Source organism: Hypomesus transpacificus, chromosome 11 (assembly GCF_021917145.1).
Source record: "Hypomesus transpacificus isolate Combined female chromosome 11, fHypTra1, whole genome shotgun sequence".
In the NCBI taxonomy this organism is placed as follows: domain Eukaryota; kingdom Metazoa; phylum Chordata; class Actinopteri; order Osmeriformes; family Osmeridae; genus Hypomesus; species Hypomesus transpacificus.
The window spans coordinates 15,868,415-15,890,029 of NC_061070.1; the positions used below are offsets into that span (position 1 = coordinate 15,868,415).

Here is a 21,615-nt window from a genome sequence, read left to right on the forward strand (position 1 = left end):
TAGAAGGGTGAATCAAATGACCAATCACTCGCCAATATCCCTGAGCGATGGCACCTGTGACCAATAACTGTTTGTAAAAGTAAAAGATCCCGCCCCTGTGAATACAGAAACTCCGAATTTGTTAACACCCCTTTCTCAAACCTTGCACGGTGTTGGCCAAATAGTTGAGAAGCACACGTTTGAGTGTCAGTCATTGGATGACATAACTTTGCAGTTACATGAGACAAAGTTCACTTTGTGTGGAACAATGTTACATAACTTTTACCTTTTCCTGCTGCCTTCATTCAACTTTGCATTCATGCAAAAACTCTGAAATGTATGCCCCAGAGTACATAATGTGCTAACAGCCAATGGTACATTCTTGGATATGACCTGAACACTGTTGTGGTTTGACTGCTTTTGTTTATTAGATTGCGTTTAAGCTATTCTAATTGAGGGCTCATAAAGTATTGATTTTAATTATGGTAACTACCATATGTACCAATGCTACTACATGTCCTATGGTAAGTTAAAGACCTGTATGCTACGGACACAGACAGCTAAAAATAAAGTGTAAGTGTATCCTGCATGTGCTACATTTGTGTCCTAAAGGTCGCATGTCCCTCAAACATTAGACCACCACCCTATATTGGTGGGTGTTTGTGAACAGTAGTTTCCCCCGAGAACATGAATAGAAGCACCTTTTTGACAACCATTCTCCAAGAAACCACTTAAAGTTGCTAACTGCTTGCTGCTTTTAAAATGTTTTGGTGCATGATATATGTTCCTGCCATATGTTGTACATTTGTACGTCACTAGGTCACATTCCTTCGAAGTTTATGTTTCTTTTCCTCCATTTATGGATTTAAGTTACTTCAAAGACTTCTATCAATCTGTGCAGTAGGCCTTCAAAAAATAACTACTATGCAATAAATACTTGCAATGTGCTTACACAGACAGTTCTCCTGCCGGTGGGCTCCTGAGCTCCTGCAACATGGGGGTCTAGCTCTGGTTACAGCAAAGCCCCCTTTGCCAACAACTGCACAGTACACCAAGATACTTCTGTGTCAAATGCGGAACTGCTTGGATATGGCATGGCTTGTAATAAGAAATAGAAGCAAGTCCACTTCCTATACGGTTAAGGTGGCTAATGGTATCCTGTTTACTATAAGATTCTTGAGATAAGTTGATGTTATACAGACCACACGGCTTTCTCAATGTTGACAATTACAATCTAACACGACTTTGGGTTTCAGTTACACATAGTTATCTCTCATCTCCATTTTCAACATTTTATGCATTTCAGGTCTTGCCCTCTGAGGCTTGCCTTCAATCCTACTGTGTCCTACCATTTTACAGAATGTCAAAGCCTTGCAAGCACATGGAGAATGTGTGCGGCGACTTTACACTTGTTGATCTGTGTGCTTGCGTTTGTGTGTGGAGAGTGTTTATGTTTGTGTCAGTGATAAGTATATGCTTACGAAGGGTGTATGGGTTTGCTTTTGTGCATGTGTGATGTACCATATGATCTATCCTTGAAGGGAAATCCTGATGAAAAATGAGCTTGCAGACTGTAATAGTATCTGTAACTAGATTCAGGGTCCCCCTCTATGTGTGAAACTCCATGGAGCATGTGTGCTGCATAGTTCATGGCATAGTGTTATCCCCTGTATTTTTGATTTTAAAAAGGACAACTCAGATTTCAGGTTACGGTATCTTGATATGATCTGTGGACACATGGCAAAAGAAAGTTTGATGACAGATTCAAGAACAAGATGCACTATAACAGCTAGACACAAGCTATGGTTTTGATACAGCTTGTCACACAAGGGTTGATGATTCACAGCAATAGCTAGGGTTAATTTTCTCAGATGTTATCAACCTGATTGAGGGACTACAGTGTGTCAACTCTATAAGTTTCTTATACTGTATTTCTGTCTCAGGCACAGACAAACAATTTAATGAGAAGGGGAGCCTTCCTCGGCCTATCTGAGGAATGGGGCTGTGCAGTAAGAGTGCAGTGAAGGCAGATAAGGTGCCAGAAAAAGCCTGCCTCCCTCTCGTCACATGCAAGAGCTATCAAGTATAACGAACCAGCAGATCCTCAGACAGTTTCAGACACTTAAGGTCTGCTACTGACAGGCTCCCTTCACATTCAGGCAGGGCCCTGTCTCTACAGTGGCTAAGAACCAGGGGATGTTTAGTTTCAAGTTGTATTGGTGCACAGAACAACAGAAAAGGTCAGACTGGGCACTGAAATTCTTGACCACAAATGACCACCAAGGGCCATAACTTCAACTCGAGTACTTAAAATGGTATCTTAAGTCCCTGGAGTGAATAGTGACTATCCTTTCAAAAACATTTAGCATGTGTGAACCATTAACTGTGCAGTACATTGGTGGGGATACCTGCCAGGGAATACATTGGTGCACTGCCTAATTGCCCATGTGGGTATGCACTCGCACATTGTCATGTGACTCAGACATTTTTAACCTGGCCTGAAGTGGAAACTAAGGCCTTCTGATACCTCCCCTTCAGTGAAGTGCCCTTTGCCCCTCCCCTCTTGGTGTTGATGCACCTATCAATTCTGCTTATTTTTAAGGCATGGAAATGGATAGCTGCTGTGGGTAAAAGGGCCCTGCCAGAGACAAGGGTCACATGTGCATGTGTCGCTCACTCCCTCTGTCTTACCCTCTCTCTCCATCCCTCCTCCTCACTTCTCTCTCCTCTCTTCCACACGCTCCATATATCTTCAGCAGACAGCTGTCTCAGTCACCCTCTATAACTTTCTAAGACATTGGGCTGAGTTTCTAGACTCATGTGTGTGTTTGTGTGAGTGTATGTGTGTTTAGGAGTGATAGCCAGTATGATGTGTTCATTGTATTTGTCATCACCTGTTGCATGCATGATTCAGCTGCATGTGGTTTCAGGAAATTATGACTAGTGAGGTGTTCTGAGTCCGAACACTGTGACTGGTACTGGAGTGTACAGTCCATAACACCAAACTACAGTCACTTTGGTTCCGCTATAAAATCCCTGTTTTGTGCCATGTTAATAAAGCTAATACAGAAGATGGAAGAGGAAATACCAAACATAATGTGGCTATCCCACTGTGGAGCAGACTATAGTGGACAGGAAACTGTACTGCAGACGGAATACAACCACAGAAGTTGTTTTGGGAAGAAACTTAGTGTCTTACACAAAGAAAAGAGAACATGCCATTAATCAGCTCCCAGCTAAAAATAATAGCTATTAGCTAAAACGGCTATTAGTACGTGTCATGTGACCTGGTTTAGCCTGTTCTGTGTGATGAGTGGCATACCTGCTGAGTGCATTAAACACAAAACGTGATAAATTGGACTCAAGTCCCCTCAGTGGTAATGTGTTGAAGCCCAAAGGTTGCTAGAGAGGGGCATTGGCCTGCCGGTCTACCGCCAATGCGCTAAGGGGGCAAATATCCAATAGAACAAGTGTGGGATAGATGGGTGCCAGCAATTCAACAGTCTTTGTTTTAGTCAGGTATACTTATTTCTTCCGAAAAACATTTTGTATGGTGAGACTCATCAGAGAGACGAGACGTCCTATATACGTTAGCATTACAATTAGCAGCTTACTTGTTGATACCCAAAGTTAGGTTTTGAGTATGTTTTTGTTGGTGTGGTTTGTAAGCTGGCTCTGGGTGATGTCATCATTAGCAGACAGACAGCTGAGTCATGCCTAATCCTTTCACAGATAGCCATCTTGGGGCCAGTGACTGGAAAAAACAGTAGATAAGGAGAAAAGGAACGATGGCCAACTGTTTTGGGACAGGCTCCCCTGTTTTTGTATGACACACGAGTAGGCCTATTACATCAGAAAAAAGACTAAAAAAAAGGGGTTTTCCCACGAGGGTACTGGAGTGGGTGGATAGAAGATTTATGTTTACTTCAACATCACCTGGTCATGTTAGATATGTTATTGGAGGATCTAAGGTCTTCTTATGAGATACTATTTTATCTTTAGTGCATATTAACAGCGTGAATAACAGAGGAATAAATGATCAACCATGTAGCCTAGTACTCTACTCACAAGTTATTGGCCCGCCCATTGCTTCCTCTCCTTTACTTCCTGTTGCTGTGTGGCTGGTGCATTGGCCAGGCTGCGGGCCAGCAGAGACCTGCAGCACCCTGCTGTATAGAGCCAGCCACTGCTGAGAAACTAGATCCCCCTTTCCATCCCACACAAGTCATTACTATAGCACTACTATAACATTGGCTATGTTAATGATAATACCGACTTGCCTGAGCTCTTGTCTAAAGTGTTTGGTTATATTCTGAGGAGGGTGATTTATCTCTTCCATTACACTACACAGTGATGCATTTCCGAGGTTTACTTTTTATAGAGAACAACTGTGAGAAAATGCGTTACAATACAAGACAACTGAGAAGTCAAGCATTCAGGTCTGTGGCCAGGTCACTCATCAAACCAACATGGTCAATGAACCACCTCTGCTAATGCATCAGTTTGTAGCTAATCTATTGTTGCTTCCCCTAAAAGCATCCTGTCTTTGTTTTGACTGGGTACAGACACATAGCTGGAACTCCCCGTTATGCTAATTGAACCAGAAAACACTTATGTAATCCAAATACTTTCAAAGGAGGTGGCTTTCTGCCATAAGGGACACAAAACAAAGGCTACTGGATGGGGTAACTACATCTCTGATTGGCTTGTTATGGCTTGTATGTAAACATTTCTTTTTATAGTTACCGCATAGCATTTTGGGGGGGGGGGGGGGGGGGGGGGGGGGGGGGGGGGATTGTATGTGTTGCCATCCACGTTGGAAGTAAAAGTGATGATTCAGTGAGAATTAAACATTGAAGCCTTGAGGCCATTTTGGATGATATACCAGCACAGGCCTCCGATAAGCAACCATCCTCTTGAGGATCCATCTCAGAAATTAATTACATGGTAGATTAGTCTCTTTTCTCTTTGACATAAAATACAGTCTCAGACTAAAGATAAAGCCACACAAACAGTATTGTCAGGAAGAGTGCACGAGATGCATAACACATGTTGGAATAGGATTATAATGCTAAATGGAAGATTAAAGGATCGTTTTTGAGCTGGTAGAATATTCCAGAACACAAATTTAGAGAACAAATCTGAATCCGAATCAGATCATCACACATAACAAATGCAACAAGAACAATCAAAGACTATCTAACAGTGACACAGCTTGTTTGGGAATTCTCTTAGGCTACAAGGTGATTATAAAAATAAGATGATGAATTGTATGTAGTCTCTCTCTACTGGTTGTGTCCTTGAAATAGAACCCCTTGAGAGGAGACAACAACTGTGCAACAATGTTACTTCCCCTGCTCCATCTGCCACCCTGGAAATCAATGAACTATTTTCCATCCCCATGGTAAAACCTTCTGTGTCCCTGCTAATCCATGGAAATATCAACAAAATGCACAATCCACTGCCACAGTGGCAATATAAACACTGCCTTGCCATGGCAGACAACATCAATAATATTGTTTTAGAGGAGTGCTGTGCAATACACTAACACTGCTCTCCTCCCACCTAATGCAGTCTGGGGGTTCCAGTCATGGCTCAGAAATAGAAGGATGAGATGGCAACTTGTTTTTAAGACTCATTTCTTCTGGTACGGATCCAACTCATCCATCAACTCAAACGTTTGATATTAAGCAGGGCCAACAGCTTTTGTAAAGGAAAAGTCCACCACTAAGTTTGTATGTATCTCATTCCCTTTCTCTCCCCGTTACCCACCCACCCCAAACTCTCTCTCTCCCTGTTACCCACCCACCCACCCCTCTCTCTCTCTCTCTCTCTCTCTCTCTCTCTCTCTCTCTCTCTCTCTCTCTCTCTCTCTCTCCCTCTCTCTCTCTCTCTCTCTCTCTCTCTCTCTCTCTCTCTCTCTCTCTCTCTCTCTCTCTCTCTCTCTCTCGGTTCCAGTCTGCGGTTCAGTTCTCTACTGGCTGGCGGCGTGTGTGGTGTGTGCTAGACAGCCCTGTCAGGTCCCATCATGCAGCAGGGGTTGATTAGGGTAGAGGGGAGGAGGTCCAGATCTGTGCCACACTTGCACACATGAGAGGCACAGAGAAAGAGAGAGAGAAAAGCTTCTCTGTTAAACAAACCCAAACATCATTGGGCAAATTTGTACAACATAAGACCTGTTAAATTGTATATTTTCTCAAGATGGAAATCAACACAACTTTTTTGTGATAGGGAATTAGACGTAATTCAGGCTTCAGTCAGACGTAATTCAGGCTTCAGTCAGACAGGATCAAACTGCCTACCTTCCCTGTGGGAACTGAACATAAATACAGTACTAATCCCAATAATTGCCAGAACAGGACTTCTTTGCTGCATAAAGAAAAAAAAACGATGCATCAACTACAACAGACTGCAGACCTGGCTAGATCTGACCACAGCCTGTAGACCAGTGGTTCTCAACCCTGGTCCTCAGGGACCCCCTGTCCTGCATGTCTTAGATGTTTTTCCTGCTCCAACACACCTGATTCAAATGAATGGTCACTATCAGGCTTCTGCTGAGCTAGATAGCAACTCAATCATTTGAAATCGGGTGTGTTAGAGCAGGGAAACATCTAAAACAATGTTGAGAACCACTGCTGTAGACCAAAGTACAATTCACAAACGTGTACCTCAAGCCTGGGGCGGATCTAGCCTCTGAGCTGAGGAAGGAGCTATGCGTTGTTTGTCGGGGCCATTAGCAGAGGGCCAGACAAGCCTCAGATACAGCTTCTCTTACTGCATGAGATCAATATCCACCCTGGCAGCAGAGCAGGGGTGGAGCCACATACTGCTGACTCAGCACCCTCTCTTCTCTCTCTCCCTTTCATTGTCCAGTTTCTAAGGTCAGGCACGCTCTCTTACTTTCCCTCCCATTTATATATTTCTCTATTTCTGGTTCTTTCTCTCTCCCCCCCCCCCCCCCTCTCTTTTTATGTACAGTATTTGCCAGTCTGCCTCTCTCTCTCTCGCTCACTCAACCACTGCTTCTTTTAGCCTACTGGAATCTCACCTCTTCTCTCAGTAATAATGTTTTCCTTTCGTTCCAGCAGACCCATTAAATCTCCAGTTTGGTGACAGCTAGCTACGGATGTTAGCACACTGTTGACACTGTGTCAGCCTAGCAGTCACACAACAATGTTACAACATTACAATAGGCTCCCATTGTAACGCTGACACTACAAAGTATTGGTTGGGCAAGCTGAAGAGATGTTAGGGTTCACAACCACTTAGGGGCATGGACAGCTGACTTAGCTTATGCTATCCGTACCCTGCTGATCATTCTGATGTTTGAAACAGTAGCCTAAACGTGCATACTTAAATGTGCCCATTCGTATTATGTTATCCAGTTCAGCATGCTAATGTGAACAAGGTGTTAAGGGCACTGGAGTACATTCCAGTGAGAAAGCCCTCAATAGATTAAACATACACACCCAAAATTGTGCTGATAGAAGTGAGCCAAACTGATTAAGTGTGAGGATCTGTAGCTACACAGCCATCCCTGTGTGCTTGATGCCTCTGAAGACAGAAGCAGAGACTAGAACCAGTGTTTACTGACTCTGGGCGTTGTTTATTCTGTGTGTGTGTGTGTGTGTGTGTGTGTGTGCTTGTGTGTGCTTGTGTGTGTGTGCGTGTGCTTGTGGAAGCTCGGAGGTTCCATTTACTCTGATGTTGATGGGACTGGGAGCCTGTTATGGAACAAAGACTTCTCTGTATGTGTGTGTGCTTCTGTGTGTTTCATCGAGCTGTTCCGTATGCCATTGTATCCTCCTCGTATTTCTAGTGACATAACAGTATGCTAATTGTTCTTGGGTTTCAGCGCTCTAGAGCACTGATCTGGGAACAGCTTTACTCCCCCCAAAAAACACAAGCATAACCATTCTATGAAGAAAAACAACAATCTGACCTTAGATAAGTACCTATGGGTTCTTTCAATCTTCTCCAGTTGAAGGAAAGGCAATATTGGCGTATCTATGACTAATACAGCTGGTTGATGTTCTCCAGTGACAGAAATTTGAGAATTTATGAGATGAAATCCAATATCCTGGAGAGTAAGTGTGGTCATTGTCATGGACTCGGGTTTGCTGACTAGACATGTAGACAGTCTTACATTTCAGAGTTGAGAAGTGAAAGGTTGTGTTGTTGGCATTATGAATCAGATACAAATGGAATCATGATATAAAGTTACAATCAGTTTCATGTTTAATGATCATGATTAGCCACAGGGATGTGTGGATGTATTTGGATGTCTGTGTGTGTTTTCTTTCTCAGCAGGGTGACTCAATGGATTAAGTATGGGTTTGTCTCTAAAGAAGCAAGACCAAGGTCGCTATAGATGCTCTGGGGCTTGTATTCTAAGAGGACAGTGAATGTGTGTCTATCCTAGTGTGCCCTCTACTGTCTGTAGGCCTACATGAACACTTGCTCCACCCGCCCGGCCCCCTCTTTCCCCAGGGAAAGCCTCGTGGCCCCGTCCAGGGAAAGCAAGATGGCCTGGATTTCTTGACAGAGCTGTGGATGGTTCCTCTGCGCACAGACACCTGCAATCTCACCCCAGCTGTCCCCTGAGCACGCCACATCCTCCCGGATCACCTTTTCTAAAACTCCTAGAAAAAAAACAGCAGTGTAATAATCATTTTAGGGGTGTGAATGTGTCTTTTCCCTTCAGAAAGGTGAACAAGACATACATACAGTACCAGTCAAAAGTTTAGACACAATAGAATGGGGAAATGTGTCCAAACTTTTGACTGGTACTGTATGTGTGTGCATATAGAGGTTTGTGTACCGTGTGTGTGTGTGTGTGTATGTGTGTGTGTATAGGTTAGCCGTGCTATGTACGGTACCAGCTTCTGCAGAGCAGATGTTTTCCAGCAGCCGCATGGCCAGATCTTCCTGGTCTGACCTGAGGAAGGTGTGGCAGACGAAGCCTACAGACAGCCTGGCCTGCTGGCCCTGGTAGGGCTGGGTGAAGGCCCAGAGCATGTCCAGGTTGGGGCTGCCACGCAGCACATACAAACAATCGTCTGCACAAATGCACACACAGACAGTGAGCATCCAAACATTCATCCATCATTTGATCTATTTCAGTGTGGCCTTGTCAAGATGGTGCCAGTGTAAAATTGCCTTCATTTTTCATTTGTGTGGGACCGTACATATAAGGATATGAGTGCTTGTGTGTGTGTGTTCACGGTCCTCACCTGCAGTGAAGTCTTTGTTCTGATAAATAAACTCTATGACCCCATTGGTCATGCCTCTTTTGCACATGCTCAGTGCGGCCTTACGAAGTACTCCACAGGATTTATAGATGATATGTGCCAGTGCCAAGCATGCATCGGCCATATACGGCTTCCTGTCGCCATGCTCACAGATGATATCTCCCAGAGCCTCGCTGTAAGTAAGTCTGAGAAGGAAAACAAACAACACAGACTGTCCTAAACACTAAAACTGAACAACAAGACTGCAATCACTGGAAATACATTCCAGTACCATCACCATGTGTTGTAAAGTGCATCATTCATCATCAGTTTGGTTAACTGTTATTAATATGATGTAACTGTTACTGCTAGAATAAAACAGCCGATCCAGTCATTGACTTTTTCAGTGTTTCACTGATGACTATCAACACACGCAGACAGCACGCACACTCTTTTTGAACTTCAACGATCCATTCAGTATGTTGTTGGTACCTATTCTGAGTGACCCAGTGTGTGACCAGCTCCACAAAGTTGTTTTCCAGGGCACAGCAGACCCCTTCCACTGACAGGGACTGGTCGGGCAGCTGTGTGCCAGCATGCGCTGAGATCATCAGGGCCTGGAAGAAAAGGAGGAGGGGAGGCAGCTCTCCTTGGTACACTGTCACTGCTGGAGTGGGGTGAGATCGGGGTGGAAGGTGTAACGAAGGACAAAGATAAAGAAATTAAAAGAGGAAACTAAAAAAGCAGCTCCAGTGAACTTTAGCTATTGTTGTAGGAGTAGAAATAGACGGTATTCCATTTGTGAGGTTGTAACTATAGAGATACTTATTCTATCAATGTCCATACTGTTCAGTAATACCCATTTACCTTTGAACCTCTCCATAGTTTCTGTGTTCCTCAGAACTCCGTGAGGAGACTTTGCTGCGTGAAACGCTGCCGCTTCATACTCACCTGCTTCAAAGAGGTTAATAAATCTGCAGGGATCAAGATATGGATGACTTAGTCTGTAAAACATACACTGGTAAGACAGTACAGTTTTGGTCTGCTACGATACCTCTCAATGTAGTCCACCAGAAGCTCTGAGTCATTGACCTTACTTGGGTCATCCTCCTCAAACGCCATAGTGCTATGGCAGTCTGTGTCGCTCACTGCAATGGAAAATATATTACATAATAAGCCTAAATCTTGATTGGTTGCTGCTGTGTTTTCTTAAACCTCATCATAAGAATACCATAGCACACTAAATACAACTTTGGACTCTGCCATGGAACCAGACCTTTCAGTTTGGAGATGTCCTCCAGTTTTGAGGTGATGTACTCAAACAGAGGGACCGCCCTTCCTGTCTTCTCCCAGGTAATGAAGGCATCATTGAGATATTGTAGCTGTTTATATCTACAGAGACAATCGTCAATCAAATGTATTTATCTCTGTATATATATATATATTATAATTTGTACTTTCAAGGATCTGTCAATAAGGATAAAACTACTAAAAAAACGACTCCAGGATGTGACCTATTCCGGGACTGGAAGACTGACCGGATCTGAAGCCTCTCATTGTCCACAACCAGCTCATCCCTTTGGTCCAGGGCAATCCTCATCTTCTGGTCCAGGTCAGTTTTGACCTGCATAGACACGTACTGGCTCTTCCTCTTGCTTTGCAGATCTGCTTTCTTCTTCTCCAGGTACTCCAGATGTTTGGCCAGGGCCGCTGGATTCATTGACTCATCAAATGTCAGACCTGAGAGGAGACAAAGAGGGAGGCAAATCTGTACGAAATCATTGCTTCATCAAAATGTGCATTAGTGGATGCACATTTTATAAAAAAAGTCCATATAAAAGTCCTATAAAAGTCCATAATTCTTAGCAAATGAATGTGAGTGAGTTTCCATGCCTGGTATCTGCCCAACAGGCCGTAGAGTCTTGCTGCCGGAGGTCTTCAGCTGAATTGAGGGTCTCTTGTCTTTCCTAGAGTCCTGCTGTCTTCTTAGCTTAGCCTGAAGTTCGGCTGTGTCTCTCTGGATAATGGCAATCCTTGGGGAAAAAGAAGAACAACTTGTTGAAGAACACAATCAATCATAAGGTTAGCCACAGCCCAACCCTGACCCTGTTTTTAGGGTTGGGGTTTAGGGGCTGGGCTACAGTTAGGATTAGAGTTCTAGACTTCCGTGACCTTTACCGTTGGTCTGGCCCTGCTACCAGACCTCCCCCAATCTCTCCCGTAGGCCGATATTTAAGGTTAGCCACAGCCCAACCACCAATCCCAATCCTGACCTCCCCCAATCACTAGCCTAGACTGATATTTCTTCCCCAGACCTTTTGAAAATATTTTTTTTTTAAACCTGAGATAATATGGAGATGTCTGCTCTTTTCTAGCAAAAGTCTCAGGGGGGATACACATTATATCAGGCCGTTTTTTCACCTGATATAATGTGTATCCCCTCCGTAAAAAATAATAATATATACAGTAATAATCATTTGATGCAAGGATATACAGAACATAAATTAATAATATGTGGGCACTGTCTCACTTGCCTCTCCTGAAGCTGGAAAGCTCTCCTTTGGCAGTACATGAGGGATGTGGGCTGTGCCACTCTGGCCTTCAGTTTGCCTTGTGCCAACTTGGCTTTACAGTCACTTTTCATTATGGCACTAATGAAGCTATCGTATTCTTTTTTTATCGCAGTGAGAATGGTCTTGTAGGCTGTTGCATACTCAATAACCTGAATAAAATCAAAGCAAGGAAAGTTAAACATAATCTCAACCCTGAAATCTGAAAAAGAGAAGCCAGTAAAAATTTTTATAACTAACATTATGCTTGGATGTTGCATTTCTGTTGAGGTTTATAATGATAAAAGCTCAGTCAGTGATACACAGAAAGATAGAAAAGAAGGTACTTCGATACCTTATCAAATGCAGTACTGTAAATGATGTAGCGTTGTTCATCTGAGCCATTCTCTGGGCACTGAAGGTATTCCTTCTCACTTTGAATGTAGTCAGAGAGAGATTGCAAGAAGTTCTTGTCACTCACAGATGTGATGGGTGGCATGGCTTGGCATGGATGGTATAAATGTTCGTGTTTTTTAGTTCCAGACATAATCAGATTTAATTTAAAGTCCTTTCTTAGATAATAGGTTTAGCTCAACTTTGTAGCAGCCACCCCATGTTTATAACATCAGGTTGTTATGGCTACACCGAAGGGGAGTATGGGTAATGTAGTTCTGTATTACACATTAGCTATTTGCTTTCAAATTTTTAAAAACATTTTATTATAAATATATAGATAGATAATAACAATCATAAAGGGACGTGAATATAATAAAAATGTTTTTGTGTCCGGCATCTTGTTGGCAACCTACTCCCTGCAAACAAGTCCAGAAAACCCCGTAGCACGCTCCGAAAGCCCTCTTCTCATGATCCGCCATTAGCAGGAGTCCTGTGGTAAGATCGTGCTCTCCGTTTCAAAGATTTGTTTGATAAATTCTTAATTTTAAAGAACAATTTCACCCAAATAGTCCCTAAAACAACAGTGTATTTCATGTTGTGCAGGTGGATTGAACGCCAAGATGCAGATTTTCGTCAAAACCCTCACGGGGAAGACCATAACCCTCGAGGTGTGTATTCCGGCAATTCCGTGATGGAGGCTGTAATAATGCTTTCTTGGCTGTCTCGGGTGTTAGCCGCAGAGCCAAACCTTTTATAACTCATGAGCTATTTTGCGTTTCATAAGCATTGTTGTTCAACCCATACAATTGCTACCGTTGTTTCTTGTATAAAGACCTATCGTGAGCCTACAACAAAAGCACTGTTGTCCGACCACACGCATTAAGCCACTTGGCTAGCTAGGTTGCTAACTACCAATTCCCCATTACTAGCCTACTCAGTACACGTGTTTGCGTTGAGCAGGCTGGTGTAACTGCCTGCTTAATATTGGTGTACTTTTTCTAATCAGTCTAGCTAAAATAGTTAAGTTAAGTTGGTTTCGTCACGTAATATACATTTGAACGTGTTTTCATGGCATTGCCCTTTTAAAACATGCTAACGTTAGCAACGTGCAGCTCCTACGGAACCTAACTTCCATCACCAACGGATGTCGTTTTTCAGGTTGAGCCTTCAGATACCATCGAAAATGTCAAGGCAAAGATCCAAGACAAAGAAGGTTAATCACTTTAAACGACATTTATAAACAATAATGTAAAGAAAGACCATTCTGGACGGTCATGCTTAATGTCGTAACTGTCACTCCAGGTATCCCTCCTGACCAGCAGAGATTGATCTTCGCCGGTAAGCAGCTGGAGGATGGACGTACCCTGTCTGACTACAACATTCAGAAGGTGAGAACATTGCTGTAGATGTTGTAGTCTATCACGTTTTTGGCCATGGGAATTAATGTATTGAATTAATTCAAAAATTGTGGGAATTAATGCATTGAATTAATTCAAAAATTGTGGAAATGCACTTTCAGACTGATTTAAGCAGGAGATATGTAATCAGTAGAGCAATAGTTACTGTATTACATAGTATAAGTGGCATTACTGCAGTGGTTCCCAACCCTGGTCCTCGGGACCCCCTGTCCTGCATGTTTTGGATATTTCCCTGCTCCAACACACCTGATTCAAATGAAGGGGTCGTTATCCAGCTCTGCAGAAGCCTGTTAACGACCATTCATTTAAATCAGGTGTGTTGGAGCAGGGTAACATCTATAATATGCAGGACTGGGGGTCCCAAGGACCAGGGTTGGGAATTACTGCATTGATTAATCATTGCGTGAAGGTATCCAAGTATTGAGCCGTTGTGCTGAATCTTTTGCAGGAGTCCACTCTGCACTTGGTACTGAGGCTGCGTGGTGGTGCCAAGAAGAGGAAGAAGAAGTCCTACACCACCCCCAAGAAGAACAAGCACAAGAGGAAGAAGGTCAAGCTTGCTGTGCTCAAGTACTACAAGGTACATTTACATTTAGTCATTTAGCAGACACTCTTATCCAGAGTGACTTGCAGTAAGTACGGGTAAGTAGGGTGAAGTGCCTTGACCCAAGGACACAACGTCATTAAGCATGGCCGGGAATCGAAGCGGTAACCTTCTGAGTAATAGTGCGATTCCCTAACTGCTCAGCCATCTAACAGAATTTACAAGTACAGGTAGAAAGCTGTCCTGGATTAGATTCAACTTAATTGTCATTACACAAGTACAAGGCAACGAAATGTAGTTTAGATCTAACCAGAAGTGCAATAGCAGTAAGTGCAGGATATACAGTGTGGATCATTATTACTCTGAGCGTATCTGCTCACTCCCTTTGACCCGTTTCACATCTAAATGCCATATGAACCGAACAGTACATGGCATCAGCTAATGAGATCAGAAGTTACGCTAGGTATATCATAGTTTGTATTAGGACTTTCATATACAAGAAGGATTTATTTCCCTTGTCCAAATGCCCAGTTTTTCCACATTGGAATAAATGGAGTGCCATTCAGTCAGCGACACATTTTTGTGTTGTGTACCACTCTTATTTAGACTCTCAAATGTCTCCCTCCAGGTCGACGAAAATGGCAAGATCCACCGTCTCCGCCGTGAGTGCCCAGCTGATGAGTGTGGTGCAGGCGTGTTCATGGCTAGCCACTTTGACAGGCACTACTGTGGCAAGTGCTGCCTCACTTACTGCTTCAACAAGCCTGAGGACAAGTAAACAAATGGACTGTCAATAAAACGTTTTCACCAAAACGCCAACTGTCTTAATTATTGTGTGTGTGGGGTGAATTGTACATGTCTGTAAATTACTACAGATCGGCCTAGTGCTGACATTAGTGTACCCTTCTGCATTTGAGACTTAAATGTACTGGCTCATTATTAAATAAAAACGTATTTTGAAACGCACTTGCTCGACGCAAGGTCTGAAAAGCTGTATATTTAAACGGCATAATGTGTGTAATACAAAGGCCAACAATCTGCCACAGTCTACAACGGCCCCGGGGAACTTGTGACGTATGGATTGGCAAACTAAACCAGTGTGGAGGTAGCGAGCCCCCCCTTAAAAAGAGCGCATCATTCTGCGCGTGCGCCAGTACGACACGGAAGACAAAACTGAAAGGTCTGAATTAGCGCTTAAAATCTGCAAATCACTTGGCAATGGCGAACACAGAGCTCCGATCAGAGCTGGAAAAATATCTAGAGAGTTTAAGTATCGAAACGACTTGTGTGGACCATCCAGCGGTAAGTTGAAGTGGCGTCTCGGTTGTCTCATACATGCTGCAATGACTACTATTACGATAGTGCTAAAACTAGCCTACAAACTGCAGCACATGCAATACAGTACGTTAAAGACCCTGAAGTTTACGTTACTACGTCAATTAGACGTATTTTATTTTTTATTTAGCATTCTGTGTGACGAGGCAAATAGGAATTCTGCAGCGGTTACAGCTTGCTCAATGACACGTGTTTGCTGCACTTACAACTACCGACAGATGGCACAAGAGACCGTTCTTTGAACGGAATCTTTATTTCATGTGCTCGGTTGTAAACTACACAGGGTTTGACATAAAATGTTTAATAAAAGAAACATCAAATTATTCACCCCTTACGTAATTTCAGATTAGAAATAAATTCCTGTTTCGTGCAGCAGTGACTCATGTCTTCTCCCCTTCTCTCAGGTGTTCACTGTGGAGGAGATGATGCCTCACCTGCAGGGTGTCAGTGGAGCGGTCACCAAAAACCTATTCCTGAAGGACAAGAAAAAGAAGGGTCTGTGGCTGGTGTCCGTCCGCCACGACCGCCAGGTAAACCTCAACGACCTCGCTAAGAAGCTGGGGGTTGGCAGTGGCAACCTACGTTTTGCTGAAGAGGCTGCCATGTTGGAAAAGCTGAAGGTGGGGCAGGGGTGTGCTACTGCACTTGCTCTGTTCTGTGACAAAGAGAGCAGTGTGAAGTTCGTCCTGGACAGTGACTTGGTCAACAGGGGACACGAGAGGGTCTACTTCCACCCGATGACCAACGAAGCGACCATGGGTGTGAAGCCTGAAGATCTGCTCAAGTTCCTGAAGGAGACAGGGCACGAACCCATTCTGCAGGACTTTGACTAGAATGGATTTTGTGTGTAGGTGAAATGTCTAAACCAAGGTGTCAGATTGGGTTTTCTGAAGTCCGGGATCATGCATTGTGTACGTCTTCAAATTGTGTATGTCTTCAAATCCAAAATCACTTTTACTGTATATTGTGCTTTGTAATTAAAATATGGGACAACTGTACAAATAGGAACAAAATACAAACATAGATGTTCGGAAGACTCATCATGCATCTGATTTCCAGATGCTGTTCTCTCTTTGACCACTAATTATCAGAATATAATGCTCTAGTCCAAATACACACTTTTAGTGATTTACATTTAGTCATTTAGCAGACGCTCTTATCCAGAGCGACTTACAGTAAGTACAGGGACATTCCCCTGAGGCAAGTAGGGTGAAATGCCTTGCCCAAGGACACAACGTCATTTTGCACGGCCGGAAATCGAACCAGCAACCTTCGGATTACTATGCCAATTCCCTAACCGCTCAGCCACCTGAGTGATAGTACATTACTGACAAGGATGCACTACCCTGGAAATCTGAGGGCAGTAACCGAAGCCACCAATGTTGTTTGTACAAGTCAAGTACATAAATATGAATCTTTAGCATTGTCTGGCAGACAAGAGGTCTTCTCATGCCAACCCGTCATCAAAGTCAGCATAGCGAGGAGTGGTTGTATTAAAGGGCATTAATGATAAAGACTAATGTACGATTTAGGTACTTTCTACTAATGGTCAGGCTTTAACGAGTGTACGCCAGCCTTAATCTCCACTACAGTTCAATTTCCTACATTATGATCCTGGATATATGGCCTCTTTGTTTTTATTTATATGATGCATGAAAGGCATGTTATTTACACTTAAAACAAACAAGAACACATGGAGATTTGAAATGACACAGAGGAATCGGTTTTAATCACATCAAATGAATTTATGTAAAAGTGGAAAAGGAAGAAAACACTAGGTCATCATCGTCGTCATAACAGACACAGTATTCTGATAGTGAGCATGTATGTACACAAGCATACACAAAGCTGAGCTTGCTCTGATTCTGACTCCAACGTTCACTTAATTGGCTGTCAATCACTCCGTTGGCATGACGCCCTACCATTGTCATTTTGGCATTTCAGAGAAAAAGAAACAACACTCGTTGGAACATGGTGGTCTACGCTGACTGGGTAGGGAAGCGTGGTGATTGGTTGACTCCATGCAGATTGTGATTGGCCCAATGCTTGACCTGGTAAGTCTTGTTGTGGTCCACATGCGTTTAAACTGATTGTTCTGTGCCAGTGGCTGGATGTCCAGGCCAGCCCTTGGCTTGTTAGTTCCACAGTAAAAAGATGTTGCATGTGCATGCTCATTTACAAAAAGGAAAAAAGCATTATTGTCAAAATGGCAGGGGGCTAAAAGTCCAGCTGACTCCTAGAGTCACAGAGGATATGGTGGTCCTCAGGGTCTGGTTCAAGCTCACCCTTTTGGCTTAGCATGAACGTCTGTTGGCACCTGCAGTTGGTCTGTGTAGAGTGCATGGCAAGCACTCACATACCATCACACAGCAGCTCAAACAGACACAGTCAATTATAGAAAACAACTGTCACCACATTACTTTTAAAGAGTTTTTTTTTTTCTTTCATTTCCTTGATTCAAGGAAGAAAAAAAAAAAAGGATGACGTTTATTTTTCTCTACTGATTAACTTTTTGAAACACACACAGAGATTTACAATCTTTTTCTCACGGAAGTTCATCTCAGCAGACCAACTCTAAAAAGGCTTCAGTTCAGACAAACAGCTTGAAGGTCACTTTTCTCTCTGAGTAAAAGGCAGACAGAAAAGAGTAAAGACGAGAAGACAGAGGAGAGGACATAGAAGAGAGGTTAAAAGGGGAAGCAGAAAGTTCAAGACGAAGAGAAAGTGACATTGAAGGTGACATCCAGGAAAGCAGCCAGGCTGGAACTACATGCACTGCAAGGGACAGGGGGAGGGGTTTCAGTGTGACACCAAAGCCATGCAGTACTGTATAGAACCACTCACATAGACCACAACCTGATACGAGTGCCACTAACACAACGACAACTTTTATTCTCAACAGAGGTCAAGTGCTGCAGAGATTTGCCATCACTTTAACAGACACATAAACAGGGCTGGGATGGAGTGCATGTAGGTGTACAACCTTCTAATGCTCTTGGGCGGAGGTTCTCTTTTTTCAGACACAAATGGGTAAAGCGTGTCGTTCCACCAGACGCCATGCAGACCTGGTTCCTCCCGTGTACGGTTAACGGGCACAGGCCACCGGGGGCACCAGCTAGCGGGGTGGAGGGGGGGGGGATCGCTTGCGGCAGCTTTGAAGCAAGGGGGCGCGTGCGGGAATCGGAGGACATCTGTTACACCAGTTGAGGTTACCATGACGACCCCCGCCCCCCCCCCCCCCCCGCCCTTCCTCCCGCGTCTTGTAGCGGCAGCACTCACCACACGGGCTCACAGAACAGTGGGCGACGCTGAGAAACGTTTAGGAGCTTTGCTGCTCCCCCATTCTGCTTTTAGACTTTCTGCGCTCCTGTAACCCTTCCACATCTGCAGAACAAAGGCAAGGTCATCACAATACACCTGGACACGGGCAGAGAGGTTAGGCTGTACTGGTCACAAACACACAACAAGATAAACACCAGCAAAACAATACTTCAAACGATTAAATATAAAAGTGAAAAAGCAGGAATAAATAAGGACCTATAGACTAAAAGCCATGACTTTGCCCCTCCTTCTACTGCTAGTGCATGAAGCGGTGCATTCTGTCCTGGAATATAATTTAATATGGTGTGTATGATGGTATGTACAAGATCTAATCACTCAATGATTAGCTGTCGTGAAATTAGAATTTGTAGTGAATGGATGTGTACACCCACAAGTCTTGATCAAAATATCCACCCCTGGAAAGAAAGAGCCTTCATCCACAAAATAAATAAATATCTTCAACCTAGCTAGTTGAGAGAGCATTCAGCAGGTGATAAACACCGGCAAATATAAAAGAATGTTGGGAAGCCCCATTCAAGTGAATGGAGCTGTCTATAGCGTTAAGAACAGCCGTGTAATAAAAAACTACATCCAACTCGAGTTAGATTCCTCTTTCCCAACTGAACTTCCCCCATCTGATCATTCTGTGAATGAAGCCCCTTTCTTTAACCAAGAACCGCCTATTCACATGAACAAACAAATCGACGCACGCTGAAGAATGTACAAAAAAATATAAAAAAATAAGAATAAAACACCGTGCCTTAGTGCACAGACTTACAAAACGCCACCAAAACCAAAATAAAAACAGTAACATTTTGATTTGAAAACAATCAAAATGGGCAGTTCAGAGGCCACACACCAGGAACAAAGAACAAAAGCCATGCATCTCAGTGAATATAGAACTAGGTTGGTGTGAAGAAGGGAAGGATGAGATACAACAGAACATTTGAAAAGTTTCCCACGTACAAACACCAAGAGGTTAGGGGAGACTGGATCTATTATCTGTGCGACATAAATAGACAAGGAAACTGGTTTCCTGTTAAAGATAGTAGCAATTTTCTCTAAAGGGATACATTACATAAATCAGGCTCCAGAAATGTGATTGGCTTTTAATTGGCAGTTTCCCAGACAGACCTTGGGACTTGTTCTACAAGCCTCCTTTCTCTATTTAACTCTACTAACATGACTGTTACATCTGACTTGATATATTTGAGATGAACTGAGTCGTGTCAACATCTAAAATTACCATGTATTTTTAGCTCTTTGGCTTAGGTCTGCAATACATTTTTTCAAATAATTTGGTGGTGGGTAGAATTCATTCTAAAACCATGAACACTGTCTTTGACATTGCTAATGCAGATAATAGTCTTAGTGTTAGCAAGCCAACAGAGATTGTGTGAATGACATGAACCTTGGTGGGGAGACTTCCATAGAGCCCTTCACCATCACACAGAGAAGGGAGAGACTACACCAGGGGTGAGAGAAACAGTGATTATCACAAATAATCAGCCATATGAAAACATCCAACAGAAAAGATCGCAAGTATGAATGATAGGGTTTTCATCAGACATGCAAAAACAAAAGAATTTCATTTCCCCCTTCATAGCCCAGTCACTGGTCCTTATCCACATCACTGATCAGGTTACCCTTCCAACATTCACACACACCCATACTCATACCACAGTGATTGGTTGTCCTCTGGGCTAGGTGAAGGGGATTGGTCAGCATCAATCACATGATTACAATCTAAACCCTCTTGATTCTCTCCCTGATCAGATGGGCTGGGCTTCAGCCCATTCTGACCACTTGATTGGTTGAGGGAGGTTTGGGCAAGGGAGGGGCGGGGGTGGGATTTGCCGGGGGGGCCACTGATGTTGCTGACGAGGGAGGGGTTGAGGGACAGGAAGGGGAGGTTCTTGCCCGCGCTCCCGGAGAAGGCGGGCTCGCTGAAGATGGAGTCCATGAAGACCGACTCTACCGTGAAGGAGGAGCCGAAGAAGGACTCCAGGCTGGAGAAGTCCGCCTCCTCCGTGCGGCAGGGCAGGCTGATGGACTTGGGCAGGGGCACTGGGGGGCTAGGCCGCGTCAGCTGGGAGGGGAAGAGGGTGGTGGAGGAAGGGAGGTACTCACTGGGTGTGGCGCGGGGCACGGCCTTGGAGGAGGAGGATGATGAGGGTATGGGGTCGACAGAGACGGGCTGGCGGTTGTCTTTGGACAGGAGGTCGTGGATGCTGGTCCGGCGCGTCGTGCCCTCGGCTGTGGAGATGACGCTGCTCGCGCGAGGCAGCGTGGACGAGGAGGAGGCGGAGTCCAGACGCTCACACACCGACGTGGCCTTGCCCTGGGACGACAGGCTTTGCCGCGGCAGGACCGAGCCCTTCACGCGCGTGCTCTCCGCCTTCCTCAGGGTCGGACGACCCGGTTGGCCGGATCTGGGCGGACGGGAGTCCGAGTTCACCGGTGCTGCCCTCCCACTGGCTGAGCGCAGGATGCCCCGCCCCTTGGTGGAGGCGGAGTTTCGGTCCTTCTGCACGTGCTCTGTGCCTCCGGAGAGGCGGGGCGAGTCTACGGTCAGGTTCTCCTGGCTGCCAGACTGGAGAGGAAATATCACCTTCACGAGGATGCACCAATGTAGCATGGTACCATCTTTCCTTGACCGCTAATCAATGAACTGTGTATTTCAAATTGTATTTGACAGTATATTGATACTACCTCAATGCATATCCAAAATGTATGATTTTGATACATATTTGAAATACAATGAGGTAGTATGTACTATTTTTTTTTAATGCGATATTTAACTTCTTGGCCACAGAAAGGTTATGCTAGAGCCAGCCAGTCCC

General features: G+C 44.1%; 4 protein-coding genes across 8 annotated transcripts in view; 2 read left to right on the forward strand and 2 right to left on the reverse strand.

The window, feature by feature from the left end:
- Nucleotides 1-7,692: 7,692 nt before the first annotated feature.
- LOC124473943 (clathrin heavy chain linker domain-containing protein 1-like) lies at nt 7,693-11,020 on the reverse strand. The gene is made up of 8 exons (XM_047029697.1): nt 10,748-11,020; nt 10,486-10,601; nt 10,264-10,357; nt 10,077-10,183; nt 9,702-9,876; nt 9,213-9,415; nt 8,859-9,038; nt 7,693-8,621 (listed from the first exon to the last, which is right to left on the reverse strand). Exons 1-8 carry the CDS (start codon nt 10,927-10,929, stop codon nt 8,425-8,427), a joined length of 1,254 nt encoding a protein of 417 aa, XP_046885653.1. The 5' UTR covers nt 10,930-11,020; the 3' UTR covers nt 7,693-8,424.
- A 1,573-nt stretch (nt 11,021-12,593) lies between these two features.
- On the forward strand, nt 12,594-14,929 carry rps27a (ribosomal protein S27a). Its single transcript, XM_047030032.1, has 6 exons — nt 12,594-12,649; nt 12,758-12,822; nt 13,313-13,367; nt 13,457-13,542; nt 14,021-14,152; nt 14,745-14,929. Exons 2-6 carry the CDS (start codon nt 12,775-12,777, stop codon nt 14,892-14,894), a joined length of 471 nt encoding a protein of 156 aa, XP_046885988.1. The 5' UTR covers nt 12,594-12,649; nt 12,758-12,774; the 3' UTR covers nt 14,895-14,929.
- Nucleotides 14,930-15,228: 299 nt separating this feature from the next.
- On the forward strand, nt 15,229-16,573 carry prorsd1 (prolyl-tRNA synthetase domain containing 1). The gene is made up of 2 exons (XM_047030031.1): nt 15,229-15,418; nt 15,856-16,573. Exons 1-2 carry the CDS (start codon nt 15,335-15,337, stop codon nt 16,282-16,284), a joined length of 513 nt encoding a protein of 170 aa, XP_046885987.1. The 5' UTR covers nt 15,229-15,334; the 3' UTR covers nt 16,285-16,573.
- Nucleotides 16,574-17,175: 602 nt separating this feature from the next.
- Nucleotides 17,176-21,615, reverse strand: part of ccdc88ab (coiled-coil domain containing 88Ab) — a 51,501-nt gene continuing 47,061 nt past the window's right edge. For 4 of the 5 annotated variants that reach the window (XM_047028722.1, XM_047028723.1, XM_047028719.1 and 1 more), the window contains one exon: nt 18,743-21,365. In XM_047028722.1, the coding sequence (XP_046884678.1) occupies nt 20,430-21,365 (936 nt within the window). In that variant the 3' untranslated portion in view covers nt 18,743-20,429. Of the gene's footprint in view, nt 21,366-21,615 lie in introns of all 5 variants that reach the window. The other variant, XM_047028724.1, reaches the window with a different exon arrangement.